General features: G+C 46.6%; 7 protein-coding genes across 7 annotated transcripts; 3 read left to right on the plus strand and 4 right to left on the minus strand.

Annotated features, from left to right (window-relative positions):
* Positions 1-756: 756 nt before the first annotated feature.
* Positions 757-1,946, plus strand: RhiXN_09346 (Retrotransposon-derived protein PEG10; the record flags this gene model as incomplete). Its single annotated transcript, XM_043329162.1, has 2 exons — positions 757-1,004; positions 1,043-1,946. The coding sequence occupies 2 exons, from the start codon at positions 757-759 to the stop codon at positions 1,944-1,946; spliced, it is 1,152 nt and encodes a 383-aa protein (XP_043180608.1).
* A 35-nt stretch (positions 1,947-1,981) lies between these two features.
* Positions 1,982-5,356, plus strand: RhiXN_09347 (Retrotransposable element Tf2 protein; the record flags this gene model as incomplete). The annotated part of the gene is made up of 1 exon (XM_043329163.1): positions 1,982-5,356. One exon carries the CDS (start codon positions 1,982-1,984, stop codon positions 5,354-5,356), a length of 3,375 nt encoding a protein of 1,124 aa, XP_043180609.1.
* A 1,559-nt stretch (positions 5,357-6,915) lies between these two features.
* On the plus strand, positions 6,916-10,592 carry RhiXN_09348 (Retrotransposable element Tf2 protein; the record flags this gene model as incomplete). Its single annotated transcript, XM_043329164.1, has 3 exons — positions 6,916-7,233; positions 7,285-7,625; positions 7,709-10,592. 3 exons carry the CDS (start codon positions 6,916-6,918, stop codon positions 10,590-10,592), a joined length of 3,543 nt encoding a protein of 1,180 aa, XP_043180610.1.
* A 387-nt stretch (positions 10,593-10,979) lies between these two features.
* RhiXN_09349 (Retrotransposable element Tf2 protein) lies at positions 10,980-12,033 on the minus strand (the record flags this gene model as incomplete). The annotated part of the gene is made up of 3 exons (XM_043329165.1): positions 10,980-11,563; positions 11,627-11,779; positions 11,823-12,033. 3 exons carry the CDS (start codon positions 12,031-12,033, stop codon positions 10,980-10,982), a joined length of 948 nt encoding a protein of 315 aa, XP_043180611.1.
* A 729-nt stretch (positions 12,034-12,762) lies between these two features.
* Positions 12,763-14,589, minus strand: RhiXN_09350 (Retrotransposable element Tf2 protein; the record flags this gene model as incomplete). Its single annotated transcript, XM_043329166.1, has 2 exons — positions 12,763-13,135; positions 13,223-14,589. 2 exons carry the CDS (start codon positions 14,587-14,589, stop codon positions 12,763-12,765), a joined length of 1,740 nt encoding a protein of 579 aa, XP_043180612.1.
* Positions 14,590-14,993: 404 nt separating this feature from the next.
* On the minus strand, positions 14,994-15,425 carry RhiXN_09351 (Zinc finger, CCHC-type; the record flags this gene model as incomplete). Its single annotated transcript, XM_043329167.1, has 1 exon — positions 14,994-15,425. One exon carries the CDS (start codon positions 15,423-15,425, stop codon positions 14,994-14,996), a length of 432 nt encoding a protein of 143 aa, XP_043180613.1.
* A 1,235-nt stretch (positions 15,426-16,660) lies between these two features.
* On the minus strand, positions 16,661-17,971 carry RhiXN_09352 (uncharacterized protein; the record flags this gene model as incomplete). The annotated part of the gene is made up of 1 exon (XM_043329168.1): positions 16,661-17,971. One exon carries the CDS (start codon positions 17,969-17,971, stop codon positions 16,661-16,663), a length of 1,311 nt encoding a protein of 436 aa, XP_043180614.1.
* Between the last annotated feature and the right edge of the window lie 15 nt (positions 17,972-17,986).

The raw sequence follows: 17,986 nt of genomic DNA on the forward strand, positions 1-17,986 counted from the left end.
GGAGGCATCAGCCAGATAAGTAATCCGGCCCCCAGGAGTTCTGCTGACACATCACCCCCTATACACACTCACCACACCTCCCAGGCCTAAGGCCCCCTCGTCAGTAGTAGACAGTAGTATAGCGCCTTACGCGCTAAGTAGGACAGCCTTAGAGTAGATTACTTAAGCAGTGTCTGTACTAGTTACGGCCTTAAGCGCCCATCACTAGCGAGTACCCACCTTACAGTGGTGTACGACATTGTAAAATCGACTTCTGTAGGCTTGATTGACAACGAGAAGCGCCCCTGTACTAGCACGAGGGAAAATATCTGAACGGACTCCCCTTTCAACTAGAATAATCAAAAAGTCGTTGGTCCCAGATAGTACCAAATTGCTATAAGGCAGACGGTGTCTAATCGCCCGCATACCACGTGTTTTGCCGGAACACAGCAGATAGCGACCCTAGACAGCTGATTCACCCGCTTGCTAAAAACCCGCTCATATCACGATTGCCAGATCTGTTGATTTGTTGTAGGGGTAGTTCAACGCTAGGTGTCTGACGCAAGGGTTTAGCGTTCACACTCTGCACAAAAACCGCTCATAAGTCCTGTCACAGGCACTCTATTCCCCCACGCCGTCTCAAACATTCCATCCACACGCTCTGGCGTCCCCCATCCATACTCCCGTCCCCCCAGTCAATCCTCTCAATGTTCCGTGGCAACCCGCTCCCAACCACCCTCTTGCGGCCCATCACCCCCTCCGCGACACTTGCCCGGAATGGAACCGGAACCGTCCATTACCACTCTCCTCGAGGCTATCAACGCCCTTGCCAACCAAGTCGGGTCCTTGCAGGCCCAAATCAAATCACAGGACGAGCAAATCACTCAGCTCGTTGCCATATGCAAGGAAACCAACGACCTCGTTGGTGACAAAGACCAGGGCAGAGCCCAAACCAAGCCTGGCCCATCGACTGGGCCTGTCACCCCTCCAACCCACTCAGGGGGGAAGCCCACACTCCAGGTACGGTTAGGCCTGGGCTCAAAGCCCCTTTCCGCCCCTCAAGAGGAACAGGGTTTGACTCGGAGGAAGACGAAGAACCAAGGGCCCCCAAAAAGGAGCCTCAAGGAACGCCTAGAAGGCACCTCGGGTCCCTTACCCCATTTGATGCTGGGTCCAGCGTGAAGAGACCCAAGATGGACCTCCCCGACCCATACAAGGGAGATACCAGGGGACGCAAGGCCACTCAGTGGCTTGATCGAATGATGCTCTGGGTTGCCCTACATAGGGACCAATTCGACAAAGAGGAGCAAATGGTTGTATGGATCCTGTACCATATGACTGATAAAGCCGCCGACTGGGCTCTCCCCATTATTGGGGCCATCATCAAGGGCGAAGGCAATCCCCCCACCACCATCCAGGCCTTAACGGCCAAGTTCAAAGAAGCATTTGCCGACCCCGACGCCAAGCGAGCTGCCGCTAGAAAAATTGCGGCTCTCTCCCAAACAACCACCACCTCCGAGTACGTCACAGAGTTCCGCAATCTCATGGCGGAATTGGACTGGAACAAGGAGGCCTATATTGCGCAGTTCACGCGAGGCCTCCACTGGAAGGTCAAGGAACTACTATCAACCAAGGATAGTATTCCCGATGAACTTGAGGCAATTTTCGCGGCCTCTATTAAGATCAACAACATTCGCCGCGAAAATGAGGAGAACCGCCCCAAAAAGGCTCCTGCCAAATCCCCGGTCACCGCGACTACCTCCACTTCCACCACCACCACTAGGGTTCGCCTATCCGAGGACCCCAACTACGTCACCCCGGAGGAAAGGGACCGCCGCCGCGCATCTGGGCTATGCGTCAAATGCGGGCAAAAGGGCCACGGCATCAAGCAATGCCCCAGTGGCTGGAAAGCCACAATTAAGGAGGAGGCCAAGGTTGCTGAGGTATCTGATTTGGGAAAAGATTGAGGTCGAGGTCTGCTGCCAAGCCCCTGACCCAAAAAATGGACGCTCTAGTAGTTAGTTTTGAATTTGTTTCTCTTGCCCTTGACTCAAATAAAAAACCATTATTATTTATCGACCTATACGTCCAAAACTCCCCGGCAGAACCTCTCAGAACACTCATAGACTCCGGAGCAACCTCAAACTTCATCTCCCCCTCCGTCGTAGAAAAATTGAAAATCCCAAAAACCCAACTCGAAAATCCACGAGTTGTGAGAATGTTAGATGGTACGATTTCCCAGACTGGTTGCATTTGGCACCAGGTCCAACTCACGGTTTTGGCCAATGGCCATACACATTCCATTCCTTTCCTCGTTTGTCCCATTGGGAACACCCCGGCTATCTTAGGCATGACTTGGCTAACGGCAGAAGCTCCCCTCATTGACTGGCAACAGGGATCAATCACGTTCCCGGAACAGGTGCAGATTGCCTCTGAGGAGGAAGCAGACTCAAACCCCCTAGCGGATCTTCCGGAACAATACCATGAATTTGCCAAGGTCTTTGGCGAAGAAGAATTCAAGGTGCTTCCCCCACATAGGGAATATGACATTGCCATAGATCTTGTCCCGGATGCTAAACTATCTCCCGGTCCCATATACGGTATGACAGATGCGGAGTCTAAAGCGCTGAAGCAGCATATTGATGAGGAACTAGCCACGGGCAAAATCCGCCCTAGTACCTCCTCCGCCGGCGCTCCAGTGATGTTTGTCAAAAAGGCCGATGGATCCCTTAGATTAGTTGTTGACTACCGGAAGCTGAATGAAGTAACCCATAAGAACGTATACCCCTTACCAAGGCAGGACAACCTCATGGCCAAACTCAGACATGCCAAGATCTTTACCAAGCTAGACCTTTGGTGGGGTTATAACAACGTCAGGATTAAGGAAGGAGATGAGTGGAAGACGGCCTTCAGAACCAAATATGGCCTATTCGAGTACCTAGTTATGCCATTCGGACTTACCAACGCACCTGCCGCATTCCAACACTTTATGAATGATCTGTTCCGAGACCTCATTGACGTTACAGTGGTTATTTATTTGGACAACATCTTGATTTTCTCAGAGGACCCCAAGGACCACCCAACTCACGTCAGAGAGGTCTTATCACGCCTGATGAAGAATCAATTATTCTGTAAACTCTCCAAGTGCCACTTCCATGTCACCACAGTGGATTATCTGGGTATCGTCATCTCCCCGTCAGGTTTTTCCATGGATCAAAAGAAGATTGATGCGGTCACGTCATGGCCTACCCCTAAGACAGTTAAACAGGTCCAGGCATTCCTTGGTTTTGTCAATTACCTCCGCCGCTTCATTCCCAATTTCAGTTCAGTAGCACGCCCCCTGCATAACCTTACCAAAAAGGAAACCCCCTGGTTGTGGGGAAACCTTGAAGAAGAAGCGTTCCAAGAGTTGAAATCCCTTGTCACCCGGTCACCTGTCCTTATTCATTCCAACCCGGATCTGCCCTACTACCTGGAAACCAATGCATCAGGAGTGGCTATGGGGGCAATCCTTAGTCAAAGAGGAGAAGATAACCGCTTACACCCAGTAGCTTACATGTCGAAGTCATTCTCAGGAGCAGAAGCCAACTACGACACTCATGACAAAGAGCTCCTGGCAATAATCAAGGCATTGGAAGAATGGCGGATATTTCTAGAAGCAACGGACAAACCCATTCAGGTTTTCACGGATCATAGAAACCTGGAGTACTGGATGCAGGCAAGAACATTCAACCGGCGGCACGCCAGATGGCGCATATTCCTGAGCGACTTTAATTTTGAAATCCATTATCGCCCAGGAAAACAGTCAGGGAAACCGGACGCCCTGTCCAGACGGTCTGATTACGTGGACACCCCCCAGGAACCAGAAGTAATGCTACCAGCAGAGGTCTTTGCAAACACGTCAGAAGAGGAACTAGAAATTGTCACAGAAATTCGTTCCAAACTGAAAGAAGATCCCTCGATCGAGCCAATCATCCAATTCCTAACGGAAGATGCGGATAATGCACCTCCGTCCATCCAAAAGGCCTACAGGGACTACGATTGGGAAGAAGATTTGCTATGGTACCGCGGAAAACTGGTAGTTCCGGACTCAGAACCTCTGAAAGAGCGACTATTGAGGGAATTCCATGACTCCCCCCTGGCAGGTCACCCAGGCCAACAAAGGACACTCGAACTCATCAGCAGGAACTACTGGTGGCCTGGAATGAAGTCTTCTGCAAAAGAATGGGTTGAATGCTGTCCAGTTTGTCAAGCCAACCAACGTGCGCATGCCCCAGTGATTGCCCTAAAACCCTTGGAAGTCCCCCCTTACCCATTCCATACCATATTGTACGACTTCATCACCGGGTTTCCCAAGTCCCAGGGGCACAATGCTATCCTTGTGGTTATCGACTCATTCTCCAAGTTTGGTCACTTCATTCCCACGTCCAAGAAGGTCACGTCCAAGGGATTAGCGGATTTATTCGTAAAGCACGTCTGGAAACTCCATGGTTTGCCAATCAGAACCGTCTCGGACCAAGGAACCACGTTCACCGGCAAGTTTCTCAGGGCACTCTATCAAAGGCTGGGAATCAAACCATCCTTTTCCTCCGCTTACCACCCAGAATCCGACGGACAGACGGAAAGGGTCAACCAGTTCATTGAGTTCTACCTAAGGTCATACGTAGCAGCCGACCATTCAGACTGGGCCACCTGGCTCCCTTTGGCAGAATACGCGTATAACAATGCCAAACACGCGTCTACAGGAAAGACCCCCTTTGAACTAGTCTATGGAAGGAATCCAGTAATGAATCCCTCCAATGTCCCAGCCAACGTACCAGAGGCAGATGAGGTAGCAAACACACTAGCCCGCGAATGGAAAGAAGCCGAGTCAGCCCTCAGGTTAAGCAAGGAACGGATGACCAGAAACCAGGGAACAATACCGGAGTATCTTGTAGGGGAAAAAGTCTGGCTTGATGGGAAGAACGTGGAACTCAGGACGAATTCCAACAAGTTAGATCCCAAGCGACTGGGACCATTTGAGATCACGGAAAAAATCTCCAGCCACGCCTATCGATTAAAACTCCCGGATACGCTGAAAATCCATGATGTGTTCTACGTAGGGTTGCTTTCTAAAAGTCATGAATCCCCAAGTCAACCATTTCCAGAACGACCCCCTCCTGAAACAATAGAAGGGGAAGAAGAATACGAAGTGGAACAGATCATTGATTCCAAACGGCAACGAGGGAAATGGTTCTATCTTATCAAATGGAAGGGTTATGGTCCGGAAGACAATTCCTGGGAACCTGAGGAGCTCTTGGAAAACAGTCAAGAGGAGATCCAACGCTTCAACAAGTCGCGACTGAAAAAGGCTCGTGACTCCGCCAAGAGCCTTTAAGGGGGGGGCAATGTTATAACCTCCTTACATATACCATTGGATTCGCACGATTCTTCTGTTATTTTTAGTATTTTTTACGGACTCCATACCTTTGTTTTTCTGATCACGTGATCTCGGCGCTTATTATGCCGAGATGCCGCGCCGAGATGCCGTGCCAAGGGCGCTTAGGAGAAATCCACGCTTCTACGCAGCCCGCAGCACGCTTCCTTTTTCATATCTGTACTTCCCTTCTCACGAGCTTTGACCACCTGTAGATAGTTCTCTTGGGTATAAATACAAGAGGAAAATCGCTTGGAGACCCCAAGTCAATTTTACCTCGTCTCATATCCATTGAGGAGGCATCAGCCAGATAAGTAATCCGGCCCCCAGGAGTTCTGCTGACACATCACCCCCTATACACACTCACCACACCTCCCAGGCCTAAGGCCCCCTCGTCAGTAGTAGACAGTAGTATAGCGCCTTACGCGCTAAGTAGGACAGCCTTAGAGTAGATTACTTAAGCAGTGTCTGTACTAGTTACGGCCTTAAGCGCCCATCACTAGCGAGTACCCACCTTACAGTGGTGTACGACAGTAATATTATTGTTATCTCCGCAATATTATTCACAATACTAATACAATATTAATTGGATTGTAGGTTATTGGCCTGCCCAAATTTGCGTCATTTTTGAACTCCTGGCCCAGCTCAAAGATTTATGCCCACATTGCTTGGTATATGTTGAGTGGTTCAGCCCATTTGGCCCCTCACCAATCAAATATTTTGAAACTTATACCACAACACGCTCCGTCGACCAGGCTCAAAGGCCAAGAACAGCTGTGGTACTGCTATCAAGCATTTGACTTGCGTGCCACCTGGGGCCACGGTTTGAAACAATTGATGAAGAAACCCCAGTTCAACTCGATACTGATGTTTTTGACATATGTTGCTTGTTTCTTCTGAACCAATTTAGTAGCTATTATCACTTCAATCTATTTGAGCACTGGAGCACCTCAGCTACGCTCCCTTGAACGCTCAAATTATGTGAAAATTTTGTTCTGGTATGTTTGGGTTTAACAAATCTCATATTGTCTCTCCTGACCATTGCCCACAGCTATATAATTATTGAAGGACTCTATGATTGTATTCTCCAAATAACTCCTTGTTTGTCATGCATTCATTGATATTCTAGCTGCTCTATGCCAACGTATTTCTCACATGTATTCTAGGGTGCACTTATACCTTATGAAGAGGTTACACAATGGGGTAACATTAAAGCTTGTGAAGATTGAATGCCAAGCAATTTGAAGGAGTAAAAAAGCTCAACAATTATTATTATTATCTTGGTATTGGATTTTGGACCCTACCAGTATACGTAGATCTATGTAGATCTATGTAGCGCGCGGCAACATACATTGTTGGCCGGGTATACATAGATCTACGTAGCGTCCCATAATATAAGTAGCCTAGCATAGATTACAAGCATCAATGTACAAATATCTAGCTATATGTATGTGCAACAATATATGTAGAAACCCCCTTTTTGCTGATGGATGCTGGCTTGGACCCGGCTCAATGCCCGCATGTTCCCTACAGACCAAGAGGTCTTATCATTCCTTCTAATGAACATGAAGGATTCTGCGGGAGCATGGGCTCACCCACACCTTGACCAGCTTGGGTCACACCAAGCCATCATCCAGACTGTCAAGGTTTTCAAATTGGAGTTTCTGGCAGCGTTTGGCAACCCTGACGCCACAAGGGCCGCCGAGCGGAAGATAACCACTCTCACCCAGTCCAGCACATGCGCGGACTATATTACAAAGTTTAGGACCCTAGCTATGGAACTAGACTGGAATGACGCGGCCCTCAGAGGCCAGTTTGCCCGCAGCCTCCACTGGGAGGTCAGTTGACAAATTGCAACCCGCAAGCACCGGCCCCAAACACTTCTTGAGCTGCAAAATGCAGCACTTGTCATCAACAACGCCCTCCGCAAAGAGCGCGCTAGCCACCCACCAAGGGACAATAAGTCTAGCAAAACCCAAAACCCTGCAAGGGGGACAAGTACCGGCCAGTCATCTACTGGTTCAAAGAAACTCTCCAACGACCCTAACTTTGTGTTGGAAGAGGAACAAAATTGCTGCTGCACTGCTGGCGCCTGCATCAAATGCGGCAAAATGGGCCACAAGTTTGCGGAATGCTGCACGGGCTGGAAGGCTACCCCTGTTGAGGACAAGGGAAAAGCCAAGGAAACCGCCAAAGTTGGCAAAGACTCCAAGTACCAATCGGGAAAAGAGTAAGGGTACCTGCTGCTGCGCGCAAGGACCCCAAGGACTCCAACTTGTGTTTGGAATTTTGTAATATATCATCTACCAATAGAATTGCCCCCCTCTTTACAATTCCAATACAGCCAGAGAAAAAAGCGGAAACATTAGAAGTCCTGATAGACTCAGGCGCTACCTCATTGTTCTTACACCCCCACACCGCGGAATTACTCCGCCTCCCACTTATCAATCTCCCCTCACCCCGTACTGTTACTGTGCTTGGTGGGTTGAGCCCCCAGGCAGGAAAAATCTGGAAGAAGGCAATACTCACCTTCACCTATGATGGCAAAAAGATGACGGAAACCTTCCTCATCTGTAATACTGGCAGTCATGCAGCCATCTTAGGTTTGAAATGGTTAGACGCCCACAACCCGGAAATAGATTGGAATACGCGCACCCTCTCCTTCCCACACACTCCACCAGAACATGTAGCCATCGCCGAGGAAGAAGAAGCTGATCAGAACCCTCTTGAAGGAGTACCCTCCAAATACCACCAATATGCTAAGGTATTTGGGGAGGAAGAATTCAACAAGCTTCCACCACACCGGCACTATGATATTGGGATTGAACTCACAGAAGAGGGCCCCCTGAACTCTCCCCTCTATAGCATGACTGACGCCAAATCCGCCACACTCAAGGATTGGCTCAGGGATGAGCTCAAAGTGGGCAAGATCCGGCCCAGCAAATCCTCTATTAGTTCCCCCGTCATGTTTGTTCCAAAGAAGGATGGTTCCCGCCGCTTGGTTGTCAACTACCGCCGCCTTAACAACCAGACAAAGAAGAACATATACCCATTACCCTGTCCAGATGACCTTATGGCCCAGCTCCATGGCGCCAAGGTCTTTACCAAACTAGACCTGAGATGGGGTTACAACAACGTCCAAGTCAAAGAAGGTGACAAATGGAAGACCGCCTTCCGCACCAAGTACGGCCTCTATGAGTCCCTGGTCATGACATTTGGTTTGACAAACGCCCCTGCCGCCTTTCAGCACTTCATGAACAAATTGTTCAAGGATCTCCTGGATGTATGCGTCATCATTTACCTTGATGACATCCTAATCTACTCTAAGGAGGATGCAATACACACCCAGCACGTTCATGAAGTCCTACGGCGTTTAATGGAAAACCAATTATTTTGTAAGGCGTCCAAGTGTACATTCCACGTCACCTCAGTGGAATATCTAGGAATAATTGTATTGGATAAGGGATTCAGCCTGGATAAGCTCAAAATCCAGGCGGTCCAAGAATGGCCTACACCCACTAAAGTCAAAGAAGTACAATTGTTCCTAGGGTTTGCTAACTTCCTACGCCGCTTTGTTGCCAATTTTGGCCACATGGCCAGGCCGTTACACAACCTGGTCAAAAAGGACATACCATGGAAATGGGATACTAGGGAACAAGAAGCATTTCAAGGGTTAAAAGACGCCATTACCAACGCACCAGTACTATGCCACGCAGATCCATCCAAGCCCTACTTCCCGGAAACAGATGCCTCAGGAGCAGCACTAGGTTCCATACTCAGCCAACAACAGGAAGACGGCCGTCTCCATCCGCTAGGCTTCCTATCTGAGTCATTCAAGGGTGCCAAGCAGAACTATGACACCCATGACAAGGAACTTTTAGCTATCATCCGCTCCTTTGAGTACTGGCGTATCTTCTTGGAAGGAACCACTCACCCTGTCACCGTATTCACCGATCACCGCAACCTGGAGTACTGGAAGGAGTCTCAAACATTCAACCGTCGCCACGCCAGATGGCACCTACTGTTAGCAGGGTATAACTTCCAAATTGTTTACCGCCCAGGAAAGCAGTCCGGAAAACCTGATGCCCTCTCACAACGTGCTGATCATGCCAACATTCCACCCGCCGCTCAGACCATGCTCCCTGACCCTGTATTTGCCAACATGGCCCTAGTGACGCCCAAGAAGGAGCTCCAACGCCAGATCAAGGCTGCCTTGGACCAGGACAAATCCCTGGAGGAAATACTACAATTCCTCCAAAATGAGTCAAAGGCCCCACCATCAATAAAACGCGCCTTTAAGGATTACAAAATGGAAGCAGGCTTGCTATTTTACCAAGGGAGAATTGTGGTACCAGACGTTGGAACATTAAGAACGGACTTACTCTGCATATTTCACAACAGCCCTCTAGCTGGCCACCCGGGCAGGCAACAAACCCTAGAACTGGTATCCAGGAACTACTACTGGCCTGGCATCCAAGCTGACACATACTGGCACGTTGATTCTTGCAAAACATGCCAACGGATCCAGAAACCCAAGTACGCATCTATTCCGCCTCAACCTCTGGAGCTCCCATCACGCCCATGGCAACACGTGTCATACAACATGATAGTAGACCTGCCCAAAGACGGAAATAGTGACTCTATCCTGGTCATTGTGGACAGCTTTACCAAATACATGATCCTGGTAGAATGTTCCAAGAAGCTCAAAGCCCTGGAGTTGGCAGATCTATTCCTGCAACATGTATGGAAACGCTACAGCATGCCTGAGAAGACAGTATTGGACCGTGGACGGGTTTTTAATAACAAATTCCTGAAGGCCCTGTACCAACGCCTGGGAATAGACCCCCATTTCTCTTTGGCCTACCATCCTCAAAGTGACGGACAAACGGAGCGTGTAAATCCCACAGTTGAACACTTCTTGCGGGCCTACTCAGGGGTAAACCAGAAAGACTGGGTCAAGTGGCTACCAATGGCAGAATTTGCCTACAACAACGCAGTACATAGCTCAACAGGCAAATCTCCTTTTAAGGCATTATACGGTTGGGAACCTTCCCTGACTCTGAGTAATGTCCCAACAGACGTCCCTGAGGCAGACGATCTGGCAACCCAAATGGAAACACAATGGTGTCACAACTCAGCTCGGACCTATGGTTCAAGGGGGCTTAAAGTCTGTGGCACTATCACCAATGGACTATGAGAAGGGTAGAGGGGCAACTAGGGCCCAGGGGTTATGATATCAGGGTAGAGGGCAACAAAGGCCTGGTTAATGATGCTTAAGTAAGGTGCACTGTGCTCAACAAGGGAGCAGGGCAATGGGTAGGTAAGAGTGAGGATGATTTGACAAAGAGGTCAAGTCTTGCTGTTTAGCAGCAACTTGACCTGGTTTAAATACATGAGAGAAGCCACATCAAAAACAACAGTACTAAATAGTGAGTCATTTACAATTTCACATCATATATCAAATATGTCACGTGATCTTGATGAGTCATAAATATATACCAAAAAAGGAAACTGTCTCAGAAAAAAGGTAGAAAATAGTAGAAAAATGTGTCATGCCGATGAAGGTCATGACATTACCCCCTCTTCAAGCTCCAACTGCATTGGGGTGTTCCTTATAAAATTCCTCTAAGGCTTCTTGGGCATTTCCCACATTGTCTATGGGTTCCCATGAGTTACTTCCTTCGTCATATCCTTTCCATTTGACTAGGTACCATAACTTTCTTGTTTTTCCGCGTCCCTTCCATTTACTATCCAAGATTCTTTCCACTTTGTATTCCTCTTCACCTTCTTCTGTAATAATAGGTGCAGGTTGAGGAGGATCGCGTCCATGAGGGTCAGGGCGGAATTTTGTTAAGAGATTTATGTGAAATACTGGATGTATGCGCATGGTATGGGGTAGTTGTAATTTATACGCATGTGATCCAATTTTTTCAATTACCAAATAGGGACCTAGCTTTTTGTGGCTAAGCTTGATGGATGGTCTATCGGTGGATATATTTTGATGACTTAGCCAGGCTTTGTCCCCTACTTGAATTCCTTCTTCTTCCCTGTGACGTTGATCATAGAAGTGTTTCATCCTTTCTTGGGATATTGATAACGCTGCCTTGATTTCATCATAGCCCTTTTCTAAGAATTCCGCATGTTCATCTGCGTTAGGGACGGATTTGTCTGACTTTTGTCCCACAGAGAATCAAGGATTCATGCCATAGCAAATCTGAAATGGAGATTTACCCGTGGAAGATTGTTTCAGGTTATTCAGAGCAAATTTGGCTAGGGGTAGTAACAACACCCAGTCTGATTGCCAATGATTCCCAAACATCCAAATAAAGATCTCAGCCTCTTGTTGTATTCGTTCTGTTTGACCATCTGTTTGAGGATGATAGGCTGTAGAATATGTAGGTTTAATGTCTAGCCTTTTATAGATGACGAATAAACTTGGCATTAAATGTAGGACCTCTATCTGAAACTGTACTCCTGGGAAGGCCATGTAATTTCCAGATGTATGTAATGAATAAGTTGGCAATGTCAATGGCCGACGCCGTTGATTGGGTAGGAATAAAGTGAACCATTTTTGAAAATCGGTCAATGACAGTAAGGATGGCATCAAAGCCTTCTGAGACCGGTAGTCCCACAATCATGTTGTAAGCTATGTCTTCCCAAGGACGTTCAGGAATTTGCAATGGCTTTAGCAGTCCTACAGGTACTTGGTTTGTTGGTTTGGACCTGATACAGGTTTTGCAGTGGCTGACATAAGAATTGACAAACTTTTTCAGCAATGGCCAGTAATAACTCCTGGAAATAAGTTCTAATGTTGTCGTACACCACTGTAAGGTGGGTACTTGCTAGTGGGATGGGCGCTTACGGCCGTACTACTACTGACAATGCTTATCTAACTGACTATCTAGGCTATGCTACTACTACCTAAGTCACTTAAGGCGACGTCTACTATCTACTGCTGAGTGCAAAGGGGCCAGAGGCCTGGGAGGTGTGGTAGGTTAAGGTAAGGGGGTTACGTCAGCTGAACTACTAGGGGCCGGCTACTTAGCTGGCTGGAGCCTCCTCAATGGGTATGAGACAAGGTAAAATCGACTTGGGGTCTCCAAGCGATTTCCCTGCTGTATATATAGACAAGAGTACAATATTTACATGGTCAGTGCGTATGGGAAAAGAAGAGTTCGTGTGAAAAGAGAAGCGTGCTGCGGGCTGCGCAGAAGCGTGGATTAGTCCTAAGCGCCCTTGGCACGGCATCTCGGCGCGGCATCTCGGCATGATAAGCGCCGAGATCACGTGATCGAAAAACAAAAGATATTAAGTCCGTAAAAAATACTAAAAATATCAGAAAAATCGTGCAAGTCCAATGGTATATGTCAGGAGGTTATAACAAATGTCCTGGCTTGTCCTGGGTGTCCTGCTGCCAAGGCGTCATGCCTAGATTCTAAAATAAGGTTCCTAATGGTATTGTCTTTAGGTACAAAGATTTTTCCCTGATACCATAGTAGCCCTTCTTTCAATTCCCAATCCAAGATCTTTTCCTTGTTCTGGAGTTTGTGCAGGATTTCTTTCAGATGGTCATCCTCGTAAATAGCTTTGCCAATTAGGTCATTGATCTCTTGATCCGGAGTAATAGATGCAATAAAAAGTTCCGGTTTCAGGAGAACCTGGTTCTCTACCCCCCCTTCAAGGGGTACTAAATCATAGCGTTGAGAAAGGATATCCGCCTTTTTATTCTGTGCCCCAGGTCTGTAGATAATCTGAAAATTGTAGTCTACTAAGAAATTTGCCCATCAAATTTGACGTTTGTTCAGGGATTGTGATGTAGAGAAATACTCCAAATTCTTATGATCTGTTAGAACTTGAACTGGTAACTCTGATCCTTCCAGTAAATGGCGCCATTCTTTAAATGCCCTAATGACTGCCAATAGTTCCTTGTCAAAAATGTCGTAATTCTTTTCAGCAGGGGACAGTGACTTGGATAGATAGGCTACTGGAGCTAGTTTCCCTTCAGGGTTGCGTTGGGATAATATAGCTCCAGTGGCATAGTCCAATGCATTGCATTCTATGTAGAACTGTTTTGTTGTATCCGGCTGTAGGAGTAGTGGCGCTGAAGTGAGGCATTTCTTTAAACTGTCAAAGGATTGTTGTTCCGCCAATTCCCATTTCCATAGGCTGTCCTTTTTGAGCAAATTGTATAGGGGTCGTGCCAAGTTACCAAAATTGGGGATAAATTGTCTATAAAAGTTCACAAATCCTAAGAATTCTTGGATGTTTTTGACATTCTTAGGTGTTGACCAATTCATGGCATCCGTGACTTTAGATTGGTCGACTTCTATACCAAATTCAGATATAATGAACCCTAGATAGTCAATCTTCTTGACATGGAAGTGGCATTTTTCAATATTACAAAAGAGGTCATTGTCCTGTAGCCTCTTTAGCACTTTGCGCACATGAATTTCATGATCTTTTTTGTTCAAGGAGAAGACTAGGATATCGTCCAGGTATATGATGACATAAACATCCAGAAGATCCCTGAATATTTTGTTCATCATATCTTGAAAAGCCGCCAGCGCATTTGTTAACCCAAAGGGCATAACCAAGTACTCAAATAGTCCGTATTTTGTCTTGAAGGCTGTTTTCCATTCATTGCCTTCTTTAATTTGGACTAAGTTATATCTGGCCTTGAGATCGAATTTACTAAAAATCTTTGCACCTTGTAGCTTCTCAATCAAGTTTTGTGGCAATGGTAGAGGATATACATTCTTCTTGGTCATGCTATTTAGGCGTTGGTAATCCACACACATGCGTAGCTTCCCATTCTTCTTTTTGACAAATAGAATTGGGGAAGCCATAGGAGATTTGGAGGGACAAATCAGGCCAGCCTTAAGTTGTTTCTCTATGGTTCCCTTCAGTTCTGCATCTTCCCTTGGCCCTAGACTATATATGGGGCCATGCCGGGGTTTTGCGTCAGGGAGCAATTCAATAGCAATATTGTAAGGGCGGTGAGGTGGCAATTTGGATGATTCTTCCTTGGAAAAAACCTTGGAAAATTCTTGGTAAGGGGTGGGGATTTCTTCTACCGCTTTAAGTTCTAAGACGGCAGGGATTGATAAACAGTTTTTGGAACAATATGATGAATTAAAAACAAGCGTGTGCTTTTCCCATGAGATTTGGGGATTGTGCTTTTTTAGCCACAACATTCCTAAAACTAACTGATGATTTCCAATGTTTGAAATATGGCACTCCAGCTCTTTGGTATGATTGCCAATGGTACATTTAAAACAAGTGAAATGGGTAATTTGGCCGGAATCAATCTCTTGACCATCAATGACACGTAATTTTTTAGGGATTGGGTGTAGATAAGTGGGGAGTCGGTGTGTTTTAACCAAAAGAGGGTGTATGAAGCAAGAAGTTGCCCCAGAATTGATCATGGCTTTTCCCTGAAAGGGTTTTGCCAAAAAGCTTGATTTTTGGGTTTTGGGAGATTCACACGGATTTGCAGTAAACAACGCATATATTTGAGACAAGTTACATAAAGAAAGAATTTCTAAGTCGTTGTTTACATGATGCAAATCCGCTAGCATACAGCCAAGTGCCTTACTCCTTAATCGGCCTTGGCTTTCCCTTTTCCCGATTCCTCCTCATCAGAAACAACTTCAATTCGACTTTCCTCTTTGGGCTTTTCCCAAGACCACTCGACATCAGCTACATGTCCAGACATGGGCTTGGAAGGGCAGTTGCGCGCAAAATGTCCTTTGCCACCGCATACATGGCATGTAAGGTTTGAGAATCCTCTTCCATCAAGATCCATGGGGCCTGGACCTTCAGAGTTTGAAGCAAGAACGGGAGTGGGCGCAATGATGGTTTTAACAGGTGCAGCAGCGGCGGGGCGTTCATCTTTTTTGAGGGAGGGGAATGGAATCATTGTGTCTTTAGATTCTCCATTCCACCTGACATTTGGCATATTACCCAAAGTTGTGCGCACAATTGAAGTAATGGCACCTTTCTTGGCACGGCGAGTGGTAGGGTCAATCATATAAACATTATCCCCAATGTTAAGACAAGTACGCGTATGTTATAGATAGGGAAAATAGTTGAAAAAATAAAATACTCTAAAGAAGAAAGAAAGAGAATAAAAGAGGAGAAAAGACTAATAAGGTAACTGTATAACTATAAAAGGTAGAAAACTTAGGAAGATAAGTAGTAAGAGAAACCTATGCTAGTGAAATTAGAGTATATTAGAATGGCTAGTTATCTTGCTAGATGAGTAAGGTGGTTAGTATCAGGGTGATCCCTACCAATAACCAGTAATTAGCGAATTACTGTTCAGCAGGCGACGCGAGGTACAAGCGAAGTAGTATAAAACCTGAATGTCAGTCTCTGGAACTCACTGTAATTTAATTGAGAATTATGGAAATTTATTTCCTTGTCTCCGACAGTAGACAAGGGGGTAAAGGCGTTGTGGAAGCACCAAACACTTAGCAGACAGCTAGGAAGTCTTGGCAGGGTCGCACTTAAACTGGTTCTAGGTTCCCTGTGTAGGTTGGGACCGTCCTAGATGCTATATGCGCCGAACTTAAGAGCTTTAGGCTGATTTACTATGTATGATACTTAAGAAAATCAATAGAAGTCTTTGAGAGTCACACTAGGCTGAGAGAGGATGGTAAAAAAGAGATGCATTCAAAAAGGCCAGCTCAAGGGGCTATTTATACCCTTGGAGGCCTGTGATTACTATATACAGTAGGGTGAAGAAACTAATGTACATGACATGATGAACAGAGCTAGGATGTGAGGTGAGAGCCTGTCTCCTAAAGCTATGCCTAATAAGAGTTAGTCTCTAGTTCTATAAATATTCTTTCCCCACTAAAATACATAAGGGAAAGACTGAAACAAGTAGCTCCCATAGCAGGGCCTAGGCCTCAACTCCCAGCTACTGAGGATAGTAGCTTTTGAGAAAGCATAATGCTGACTTAAATACTATAGTTTAATTAGTCCTAAGATATTAAGCCTTTTCTTTAATAAAGCGGTATCTCCCTTAATACCTCATGTATTTACATGATTAAAATTAGTAGAATATACAGAAAAATTCAGCGAATCTTACTATATACTTCCCAAGTACTCATTAAGGAGATTTCAACACCAATTTCCGTTCGCTTACTTTGCCATTCTTTACTATAGTATTCTAATCCATAACATATCCCCCCCAGTAAAGACGTGCAAAGTGAATTAAATGATTGTAGGGTACATTCATACAGTGAGACCTTTATCAGACTAATCCTTTTCCCACGGAACTATAAGGTGACTAGCTAAATTGCCTTGACTTTCCTCCCTTTGTCCTTCCCAATACACCTCCCAAGTACTAGATGAATCGAGGTTCAGTGCGTCGGGTACCCACTCAGGGAGCCCCTTTAGAGGTTCGCTAGACTGGTCCGGTTCTGCAGACCACTTCCATTCGATAGCAGCTGTTCCTGACCTTTCCTTGGTGACCTCCCCCTTTTGTTGCTGTAAGGCGACTTCTTGCAACCGTTGAAGCAAGAATTCCAGTCCTTGTTCTGAAAGCCCTGCGATAGGACTAGCTGGGAGGAAGCTAGCCCCGAGTCGATCGGAGATGTCTCGATAGTGCCATCCTGACTGAGGTTGGCTGTCGACGCAAGGTGGTTGGTCGATGCCGTTGAGGGTGAGGTGTTTGCGCAGCATCTTGCTGAGTCGGGTATTGATGGAAGGTTCACCGGATACGACAGGTCGGCCTTCTTCTTCCATAGGAGATAGTGCGGGAGGCGGCAAATCTGGAGCCAACTCGTCCACTTCCTGGTCCTGATCTTGCTCGCCGGGCTCGAACTCTGTGTGTATGACTCTGGTTCTGAATATTAACTTGTCTGGCGAGTTTGCGAGCCCCGACTCACCCGCTGTGGATTCATCGTCTTTGGATAAGTCGGTTACCGCGTATCCATGTAATCTACACCAGTAACAATGTGCAGAGACGAATCCCGGAGATCCCCGCATATAACCAGCGTATGCTAGGTTGTGATAATGGTTCATTTGGACGGCGTTGACAACGTAAGCTAGCGCTATTAGACACATTGCATAAAAGTTATTATGGTGCACCTGTTGCTGTAACTCGTGAAAGGAATGAAAGGCTAAGCTATAGACGCCTTCTCGAAAGCTAGCAGGCTTGGGTATGTGCAGCATTCCGATCTCAGCAAGTTTATCGTCAAAGTTGTAGTCGCGCCAGGGGTCGCTGCGATCCCAATTCTCCGGTTGCAGAGCGTCCCCTAGTGTTTGAAGCGCATGCCGGTATGCTCCGTGCAACGCGTGACTGGTGTTGATTCCGACATACCAGTGCGTTTCCAAGTCGTCCCAGTGATACGCCTCTACATTGGGCAATTGGTGAATGCGTTGTTCTAGGGGGTCCGGGTGCCATTCCGAATACGGGGAGGTATGGTTATTATGTTTATCAGCGTAGCAGTGATAAAGTTCGAATATATGCCTAGCTTCAACTATGCCTGAATGGGAGTTCAACGGGACGTCGTTGCGATAAGTAGTGAAGATAGGATAATAGTAGAGATTATCAAAGTGAGGCATGATGTCTGAGGAAAG

This window comes from Rhizoctonia solani, chromosome 5 (genome assembly GCF_016906535.1).
Source record: "Rhizoctonia solani chromosome 5, complete sequence".
Lineage (NCBI taxonomy): Eukaryota > Fungi > Basidiomycota > Agaricomycetes > Cantharellales > Ceratobasidiaceae > Rhizoctonia > Rhizoctonia solani.